General features: G+C 35.5%; 1 protein-coding gene across 4 annotated transcripts in view; it reads left to right on the top strand.

Annotated features, from left to right (window-relative positions):
- The window catches only part of LOC135202009 (uncharacterized), a 118,992-nt gene that overhangs the window by 47,968 nt on the left and 59,855 nt on the right, over nucleotides 1-11,169 (top strand). For all 4 annotated transcript variants that reach the window (XR_010311639.1, XM_064231284.1, XM_064231283.1 and 1 more), the window contains one exon: nucleotides 1,701-1,733. Coding sequence is in view for 3 of the 4 variants with exons in the window: in XM_064231284.1 (XP_064087354.1) it covers nucleotides 1,701-1,733 (33 nt within the window). In the remaining variant the exon portion in view is untranslated. The remainder of the gene's footprint in view (nucleotides 1-1,700; nucleotides 1,734-11,169) is intronic.

Genomic DNA, 11,169 nt, shown 5'->3' with positions numbered 1-11,169 from the left:
AATGAAAATAGTGTGAAATCGACATTAAAATTCCCTTGGTCAACAGCCAGACAACTTACACCAGACACCAACGGTCATAAAATTGCATTTTAATCTGAATTTTCTGAAAATGACCACATACATCACATACCAACTGTCATTAAATTGCATTTGAATCTAAATTTTTGAAAATGACAACCTACATCAGATGCCTTCTGTCATAAAATTGCATTTAAATCTGAATTTTCTGGAAATTACAACTTACATCAGATACCAACTGTCATGAAATTATATTTAATTAAATCTGAATTTTCTGAAAATGACAACCTACATCAGGTACCATCTGACATGAAATTGCATTTAAATCGGAATTTTCTGAAAATGACAACATACATCAGATATCAACTGTCATGAAATTGCATTCAAATCTGAATTTTCTGAAAATGACAACATACATCAGATATCAACTGTCATGAAATTGCATTTGAATCTGCATTTTCTAAAAATGACAACTTACATCAGATACCAACTGTCATAAAATTACATTTGAATCTGAATTTTCTGAAAATGACAACTTACATCAGATACCAACTGTCATGAAATTGCATTTAAATCGGAATTTTCTGAAAATGACAACTTACATCAGATACCAACTGTCATAAAATTACATTTGAATCTGAATTTTCTGAAAATGACAACTTACATCAGATACCAATTGTCATGAAATTGCATTTAAATCGGAATTTTCTGAAAATGACAACTTACATCAGATACCAACTGTCATAAAATTGGCATTTGAATCTGAATTTTCTGAAAAATGACAACTTACATCAGATACCCAAACTGTCATGAAAATTGCATTTTAAATCGGATTTTCTGAAATGACAACTTACATCAGATACCAACTGTCATAAAATTGCATTTGAATCTGAATTTTCTAAATATGACAACTTACATCAGATACCAACTTTCATAAAATTGCATTCGAATCAGAATTTTCTTAAAGTAACAGCATACATCAGATACCAACTGTCATGAAATTGCTTTTAAATCTGAATTTCTGAAAATGACAACCTACATCAGATACCAACTGTCATATAATTGCATTTAAATCTGAATTTTCTGAAAATGACAACATTCGTCACATACCAACTGTCATGAAATTGCATTTAAATCTGAATATTCTGAAAATGACAACTTAAATCAGATACCAACTGTCATTTAATTGCAATTAAATCTGAATATTCTGAAAATGACAACTTAAATCAGATACCAACTGTCATTTAATTGCAATTGCAACTTTCCAAGTCAATTTTAACTTATTTTTCCAAGAGATCTGTATTTCCATTTAACCTCTCTTTACATTCTTTCTTATCCACCTCACTTTCTCTCGCTTTATTGATGTTTTTCCATCCTGTTTACATTTCTCCTTGTCACAGCCACTTATAGTTCACTGCAAACATTTCTGTCTCTCTAATCATCGTCCATCTTGCTTTATCATGCTTCCAATAACCTCATTTTTTTTCATGGGAGGTCCTTCAGGCCTGGGCTAGATATGGACGTGTGGTGGTCAGTCACTGATTTTGTTTTAACAGTGTTTTAACTTTTTGAATCCGCTCTTTAACCTTTTTATAAATTCTGTGTTTTACTTATGAAGCTTAATGTTAACAGATTAATTTTAACATACTGGTTAAATAATGTTTTTTTGTCTGTTTTTTCAGGTGTCCAAAGCACTGATGATTTGGAAACGAAAGGTAAGCGTACTAAAATCTTCTTGTTTTGGGGGAAATGATTTTGTTTATTCAGATAAAAAGGAATTCAATTTCCGAGAACATCTTCTTTCACGTGCGAGATATTTGCTCTGCAGAAGCTCTTTCTTCGCTACAAATAACAGTTTAGGCTTGATTCCCGTAATGAATGTTGGCCCGTTTTGAATGACGAATCATACAGACAATCACATCAGCGAACAATATAGGTGATTATTAAAAATGATTAAAACTAAGAATCGGCTTCATTGCTTGTCGAGTTATAGTCAGAACTTGCATAGTGATTTTATCAGGCTATTGTGTTCAACTCTTTACTTTACCGATTTTATAGGACTATTTTATTCACCTTATTACTATACCATTCTGCTAAGGCAAATATGCTTCCATTCTCGATGGATAACAGATAGTCTATTTCCGCAATTTACTCTATTAGGGAATAATTTAAAACCAACGGGATTTATATATAATATAAATATATATATATATATATAATATATAGATATATATATATATATTGAGCACTACCCTGACCGGGATTCGAACCCATGCTAGTCTGGGTTGGAAACTGGGCGACAGTGACCTTACTCACTCAGCCTTCAACGGATTTTGACATCTTGCTTCCAAACCGAAAAGCGATAAGGTCGAATCCTTGTCACGATAAAAGGACTTATCAAACATAAGCTAATAATTGAAATATATATATAATATATATATATAATATATATATATATATATATATTATATATATATATGAATAACTTTGATCCGAAGTATATAAAACGTGATGCTATGTATAATAAAGGTTTTTTTTGCCACGAAGGAAAAAAAATTAAAAAAAGAGTTAGCCGAGTACTTTCGGTCCTATTCGGACCCTTTACTGAGACATACTCAGTAAAGGGTCCGAATAGGACCGAAAGTACTCGGCTAACTCGTTTTTTCATTTTTTTTCCTTCGTGGCAAAAAAACCTTTATATATTATATTATAAATATATATATATAATGTATTATATTATATATATATATATATTATATTATATATATATATATATCGAGCTACAATGTCCTTTAATATCTAATTCGCTCTACCTCGGAATTAATATATTTTCATATATGCTTAACCGAAGGGGAATTTTTTCTCGATAATAGATTTGCCTGGACCAGGGCGCGAACCTATGGAAATGTGATATGACTTATTATATATATATATATATATAATATATATATATATATATATATATATATATATATATATATATCTACAAATAATATTTTATACGTGAATATCTGGGGTTCATCTACATTTAACTATAAATATCTAAAGTTACCTTGGAACATATGATCTAAAGAAAGTCTTCATTTCATTAATGGGTATTGCTATATTGCTGTTGTGAGTAATCGTTATCATCATCATCATTATCAACGATCTTTCTAAATATCAGTAGCATCGGCAACTATGCTGATATTCTTATTATTACCATCAAATCTAAACTCCCCCCTTTGCACGTGGGCAACTTCCGTTACTATTGATAAACCCCTGACGTACCTTTCCCTAACTTTCTCCCCCTGTTTTCTCTTGCGTAACTCTAACTTTCTAAACTCTCTCCCTCGCCCCTCCACCATCTCCCTCTCCCTCCCACCACAACCCCCTACATCTTTCACCCTAGTTCACACAGGCTTTCGGGGGAAAAGGCAGGCCTCGTTCTCGCCCACCTCCTGAAGCGACTCCCACTGCTCTGCTCTATACCTCCTCGTCTTCCTTGCTCTCTCTCTCTTCTCTCTCTCTCTCTCTCTCTCTCTCTCTCTCTCGCTCTCTCTCTCTCTTGCCCCCTAGCTTCTCCAGTTCGCTTTCCTGAAGTAATCATAGGAGGATCGGGTCGAGCAAATCCGCGCGGAGGAGAGGCTGATTGAAATTCAATTTTTATTTTCTCCCTCTGTCTCCCAGTGAAGAACCAGATGCGATTTCGTGGGTAGCGGCGTGAGGGGGGTGGGGTGGGGGGGGGGATCTGCCATGTCTTTTCGGTTGGGGAGCATCGGGGGGGGGCCAAGGACGGGCAGGGGCAGGGGCAGGGGGGGTAGGGGGAGAGCAAAAAAGAAAAAGAAGAAGAAAAAGGAGGATTTTTCGTGGGGTAGCTTTGGGGGAATCTGCCATGTCTTTTTTGGTGGGGGGCTGAGGGCAGAGGACAGGGGGCAGGGGGGCCGGTGGGGGGCAGGGCAAGAAAAGAAGAAGAAGAAGAAGAAGAAGAAGAAGAAGAAAAGGAGGTGAGGTATAGGGGGTGGAGGAAAAATAGATGGCTGAGGAAATGTATAGACGCTGGAGGTTATATGTATTTTTTTTTCTGTTTTCCCTTTTTTTTTTTTGGTGAGGTACAATGTTTTTTTTTTTTTTTTTTTTTTTTGTTTTTTTTTTTTTTTTTTTTTTTTTTTTTTTGAGTGTGGAAACTTGCGTTGCGTAGGTGAGATGATGATGATTCTATTTCAATAAATATGTTTTACATCGGTCGGGATGTCTCGGTGTGGTTTGTATTGTAGTGAAAATGGGAGTCGATGCCGGATGGAAATTGAATGAAGCAATGTAGAGTGAATTGGGAATTAGGTTAAGCGCTTAGTTCCAGGGCTGCATCGGCGAGTGGTGTATGGACCCCCCCCCCCCCACCTCCCAGCCCACCTCCCCCCATCAAAGAAAAAAAAATTATACCTTTCGTCGCAATGTTGGTCTTGCAAGGTGTATAAACCAGCCTACTGCGTAACTTTCGTCAGATGTCAATATGTCTTATCCTATCTCATATCTTTCGTCATTCGTCATATTTCATATCCTGCCTTATATCTTGCGTCATATGTCATATTTCTTATACTGTCTCATATTTTTCGTCGTACGCCATATGTCTTATCTGTCTAATATCTTTCGTCATATGTCATATGTCTTAGGTATCCTGTCTAATATCTCTTGACATGTGTCATATTGTGTCTTATCATAATATCTTTCGTCATACGTCATGTTTCTTATCCTATCAAATATCTTTCGTCAGTTGTCGTATGTCTTATCCTGTCTAATATCTCTCGTCATATGTCATATTATTTCTTATCCTGATATCTTTCGTCATAAGTCATGATTCTTTTCCTATCTCATATCATTCGTCGTCGTCATATTTCTTATCCTCTCTCATATCTTTCCTCATCTCTCGTCCATAATTGAGAAGTACTCTGATTCTGAAGTGAAGTGCTTGATCCCGGGAAAGAATTACATTGTTTTGTTTTTTTTGTTTAGTAACGAAGGGGGTGCAAGCGCTATCAAGAAAGAAGTTACTCAATGAAAAATAAGTCCAGTATAAAAAAAAAAAGGCCAACCTAGACGAATAGTTATACAAATTATTACGAAAAAAAACTCAGTCCGATCTATCAAGCATGATTCAAAATATTTTAAAAATTATTACAAAAGAGAGAGAGAGAGAGAGAGAGAGAGAGAGAGAGAGAGAGAGAGAGAGAGAGAGAGAGAGAGATAAAGTTCATGGTAAACTGGTAAATATGCATACATATATATATATATATATATATATATATATATATATATATATATATATATATATATATATATATATATATATATATATATATATATATATACAGTTAATATCGACTTGGATGATGTAAAATAACGGCCCCGCCCACCCCCTCCCCCCCGACCCTCTACACCACTGATCTTTTGAGAACGGGTTGCAAATGCAACATACAGCTGCTGCTGCTGCTGCTGTCCTCCAAAATCCGTCCGGTTGCAGCAAGTTGCAGCAACGGATTTTATGACATCCCAAAATCAACGGACGAAAAAACCATGGGTTGCATATGTGGCTTGGTCGTCTCAGATCATCAAAAAGATATTCTTAGGGAGAAGAACACAGAGAGCGAATTGCTAATATGATGCTTTTCGCAGATGCTGCCGGGAGATGCGGATATGCTGGTTTTCTCCCTTCGGAATAAATCTTGAGAGATGATAACTGCAACGCTATTCCCCTGGCTGCCTTCCGCTGTCAGGCGTTATGCAAGACCTTCTTCTTTCCCCTTTGCAGTAGGACCAGCACCACCAGCAGCAGTAGCTCGGAAAAAAGTAGACAGGAGATGAAGAAGAATACACCTCGAGATGAAGTTAGACCAGTGGTTCCTAACCTTTTTTTATGACCACGCCCCCTCTTAAGAGTTGGGTCCTTTCTCTCACGGCCTCCTTGCATCTATGAGTCAAATTCCTTCCCAGATCTAAAGGAAAAAAAAAATGAGAGAGAGAAGGGGGTTTCGAGGGATAGGGAGGAGAGAGGTCGATAATTACAAAACATGGTTAAGCCAACGAGCCTAACTTATGGAGTAGTAGATTCTATAGGAAAGTAACTTTATAAAACGATGATACTTTTGCATTTTTTCCATAAACGTCAGCATATAAGTTCCTCAATCTTGTTAAGAGAAAAATGAATATAATTAGAGTTTTTTTTCATTTTTCCTTAGGGCTCGTGCCTCCCCTAGAAATTGCTGACTCCCCCCAGGTTAAGAACTACTGAGTTAGACGAAGAAAGAGCATATAACCCAGGAAAGGAGACGCTGCTGGCGTCATGGAGAGATAGAGTAAAGGTTAGGTCTTGCTAGCGCATTTACGCTTATTCTTCAATTTACTGTTGATTCGATCAGCTCTCTTTGCAAAGCGCTTCTCTCAAAAGGTGTTTACTGGTTTGAAAGTTAATGATACCTATCCATATGTAGGTCGATATTGAAGAGAATTTTTATCTATTCATTTATATATTTTTTGTGAAATAGAAAACGTAGAAAGAACGAGTACCTGAATAATTAGCAAGACATAAATTTATTAAAGTTAGTCATAAAAAAATAACGTACCATTTTAATTCATGACTATAACAATGATACCTTTCCATATGTGGGCCAATATTGAAGATGATTTTTTTTTTTGTGTGGAATAGAAAACGTAGAAAGAACGAGTACCTGAATAATTAGCAAGACATAAAGTTATTTAAGATAGCCTTAAAAAAAAAAAAAACTTAACATTTTAATTCATGACTATATCAATAATACACTTCCATTTGTAGGCCAATATTGACGAGAATTTTTTTTTTTTTTTTTTTGTGAAATAGAAAACGTATAAAGACCGAGTAACTGAATAATTAGCAACACATAAAGTTATTTAAGTTAGCCTTAAGAAAATAACTTAACATTTTAATTCATGGCAATAACCACCTATAATTATCATCACATTTTCCATTCACTAACTTCGAATAGATCTGTCCTTACCATTGATTACACATTAAAATTATTTTCATTATTATTATTACTACTGGATAAATATATTATTACCATTGATTACATATTATTATTATTATTATTATTATTATTATTATTATTATTATTATTATTATTATTATTATTATTATTATTATTGGTCTTTTGTGAAATCTCCGATTAAAACTATAAGATGGGCTCAGGACGGGATACATTCAAATATTATCATAATTATCATTATAATCATTCTTATTATTATTATCATTGGTCATCTTTACCACACTATCATCTTCTATTGGTGGGCAACTCTGAGCTGATGCAATGTCTGCTAATGGTAATAATGATAATTACCTACTCAGAAATTCTTCTATTATTATTACTATTTTTACTATTATCATTATTATTATTCATCTTTACTACACTATCATCTTCTATTCGTGGGCAACTCTGAGCTGATACAATGTCTGCAAATGGTAATAATAATAATTACTCATTCATAAATTCTTTTATTATTATTATTATTATTATATGCAAATAATTTTTCCCGTCTCCCTAATTACCCAGTGGACCAATGAAAGGGCAACTTATTAATTTTAATTAACACAAATAGCCGTCATCAATTGTCAGGATCAGCGGAGCATAGGGCCTCTATCAAGCGCGTCCCTTCCTCTTCATTATTGTCAGAGTCAATTACGAATGGCCGCTGGTAATTAAATCATTAAAGCATTGAAAATTCAATTGCCGCTAATGAACGTGACGCTGCGACAACGAATTACGATTATACATATACGCGTGGGAGAATGTATGTGGAACGCACGACACGTGCACTAATGTATATGTAAATGTATATGTATATGTATATATATATATATATATATATATATATATATATATATATATATATATATATATATATATATATATATATATATAAGAATAAATATGTGCACACACACACACACACACAGACACACACACACACACACACACATATATATATATAATATATATATATATATATTATATATATATATATATATGTATATATATATACATATATATATATATATATATATACATATATATATATATATGTGTGTATATATATATATGTATATATATTTATAAATATATATATATATATATATATATATATATATATATATATATGTATAATATATATATAATATATACATAGAATAAATATATATATATATATATGTATGTATATATATATATATTTCATATATATATATATATATATATATATATATATATATATATACATACGGGCCCCGCCCCCAAAAAACCTCCAAAGGAGATGATTTTGGGGTATGGATACCCTCGGGTTCCCAGCACGCTTTTTTTTTTTTTTTTTTTTTTTTTTAAGGACGAAGTTGATAGCGGTATGCCTTCTCTACATAGTTGCAGCTCACCGCAGTCGACCAACCTCCAGGTTCGTAAATCATTCATTTGCCCAAAGGGGCATCTGCTGTATTATTATAGGAAACAGGATCAGTATCTTAAGAACTTTATTTAAATGGCTTGACGCGAATGGTATAAATAGCATAGTACATTTAAAGTCGTCCGCTGTGACTTTGCAGCCATTGGTCAGAGTTAACATAATCTCTTCATGCCATATTATCAGGAGACCGGATCCGACTGATCAAAATTGGTCATGGAATTAACACTAAAGGTGGCAGTCATTTATATTCTTGGGTCTTAAACGAGAAATTTCTCTCTCTCTCTCTCTCTCTCTCTCTCTCTCTCTCTCTCTCTCTCTCCATTGGCACTTCGTCTTAATAACTTAATCTACCGAACAGGAGTAAATTTAGTAAAGTTACATAAAGTTGTCTCAAGTGCATCAGTGTCTTCTCACTTCGCCTTCTTTCTCATTAAGCATACTCCTAATGTGAAGTAACCTCTCTCTCTCTCTCTCTCTCTCTCTCTCTCTCTCTCTCTCTTCGTTTTAGCATCCTTTTCTTATAACCATCATCTATCACGTACGAGCAAGTTCAGAACAGACTCGGTGAATGGAAAACTACTCGAAGACAAATCGTAGTACTTGGGGACCTATCGCTACAAAAAGAAAGAAAAAAAAAACAAGAATCCTGCGATGAGGGATATACCATACGATAGCAGCGCTCTCTGGAAGAAAAAAAAAATCTAGCAAAGAGGAATAGCTTACGAGAGAGAGAGAGAGAGAGAGAGAGAGAGAGGAGAGAAGAATTCGGTGGCCGTTCTGCTCGGGGGGGAGGGGGGAGGGCTAAAAAGGGCCACCCCTTCCTAATTTGACTGATATGAATCGAGGTTTAGTGAGAGAAGCTTTCACTAAGATTGCTACGAGCACAGACAAAAGGGGTGGTCCCTAGGGTGGGACGGGGTGGAGGGTGGAGGAGATGAGGAGGAGGAGGAGGAGGACAAGGAGGAGGATGATGGAGGAGGGAACTTGAGATACGAATGAAGGGACGAGAGGAGGAAGAGGAGGAGGAGGAGGAGGAGAAAAGGTGGAGAAGCGTATATTATATAGGAAAATAAAAGGGTTAAGGTTGATTTGTATTATATTCCCTGACGTGGGCCGCCATCAGCCTTGGAAATATTCTTTCTCCTGACGCCAGCGAGGTAAATATCCCTTCAGTAAATAAGGATAATTTCCACTCAAAAAAAAACGTCAAAAATAAATAGGTAAATAAAAAACTAAATTCTTTATCAAAAACATAAGAAAACCCAATCCTATAAAGGCGTAACTCACGTCACTTGACTTGCAATCTATGTATATAGACAGTCTTTAACATTTACTATAAAGCTGTTTATCCACTTCTACGAATCTTCCAAATCGAGGAAGTCAAGTTGAAGAAGCTGTAACAGCAAAGAGGGTGAAATGTCGTAGGACGAAAGCGCTGATACATCTCGGGGGCCGGAGGGGCGATCGACAGGACCATTATAGTGTATAGGCCTGCTATAGGCTTGGTATAGATAGGCTTACTGCTAATCGAGCCTCGCAAGGCTAAGCTGTTGTGGTACCCTCAGATGTATGAACTTGATGTATGCATGTGTGCCCATGTATAGATTGTTTATATATACAGTAAATGTACAAGTATGTTTGTGTCTTAGTACTTGTATATTTGTTTTTTTTTGTTTATACACTGTGAAGTTCCAAGTCGGACGAGTGGTTTTCGCACTCGGCTACCAATCCAGTGGTCCCAAGATCGATTCTCGGCTCTGCCAACGCGGGGAATCAGTGGAATTTATTTCTGTTTGAAAGAAATTCTCATTTCTCGATAATAATGTTGGTTCGGATCCCACAATAAGCTGTAGGTCCCGTTGCTAGGTGGACCAATTGGTTCCTAGCCACGTCAAAATATCTAATCCTCCTTCGGGCCAGCCTAGGAAAGCTGTTAAGTCAGCTCAGTGGTCTGGTTAAACTAAGATATACTTAACTTATATATGTGTATATGAACAGTTAAAAGCCAAGGAAACCTTTCGGCAATAGCCAAGGGCTCCTCCCCATCCCTCATGGACTACGTATATTCTACGTCAAAAATCCGAGCGATTAGAAAAAAAAAGATGTATGAGGATTTATTTTGACTGAATACTTAGTGGATGATTTGTAGTATACTACTAACAATACCGCTCGTAATGAGTGAAATATGCACACTTGCAATTTTCGCACCGAATCGTACAGATGTATTTTTTCCTTTCTCGATGATTTGTCAACTTTATACATTAAAATACCTCCGCTGAAGGTTAAGTATACCATTGTTTTTTTTTCTTTTTGTCACGGAAATTTACGGTCGTGATCCGCCCATGAAAACACTTTGATTACGATCTCTCTCTCTCTCTCTCTCTCTCTCTCTCTCTCATTTCAAAGACCAGCCCTTTTTCTCCCATCATTAACCCTGAGAGTGGCATACCGATTGCCACCTGGCTTGCGAGGCACACTGTACGCAATAATCAATGCGCTTTGCAACGTTAATTCGAGGATCAGCTGCAGTGCTTCCTGTCTTTTGCCTCTCTTCTCTCTTTCCCCCAGGTCTCTTTTCATTTCGCTGTTCAACTTCTTAAACTTGACTCTTTTCTAATTCTGTGAGAGTTTGGAGTATGACTCTGTGGTTTGGTAATAATAATAATAGTAATAATAATAATAATAATA

This window comes from Macrobrachium nipponense, chromosome 30, assembly GCF_015104395.2.
Source record: "Macrobrachium nipponense isolate FS-2020 chromosome 30, ASM1510439v2, whole genome shotgun sequence".
Taxonomy (NCBI): Eukaryota; Metazoa; Arthropoda; class Malacostraca; order Decapoda; family Palaemonidae; genus Macrobrachium; species Macrobrachium nipponense.
This window is presented reverse-complemented; position numbering and strand designations above follow the sequence as displayed.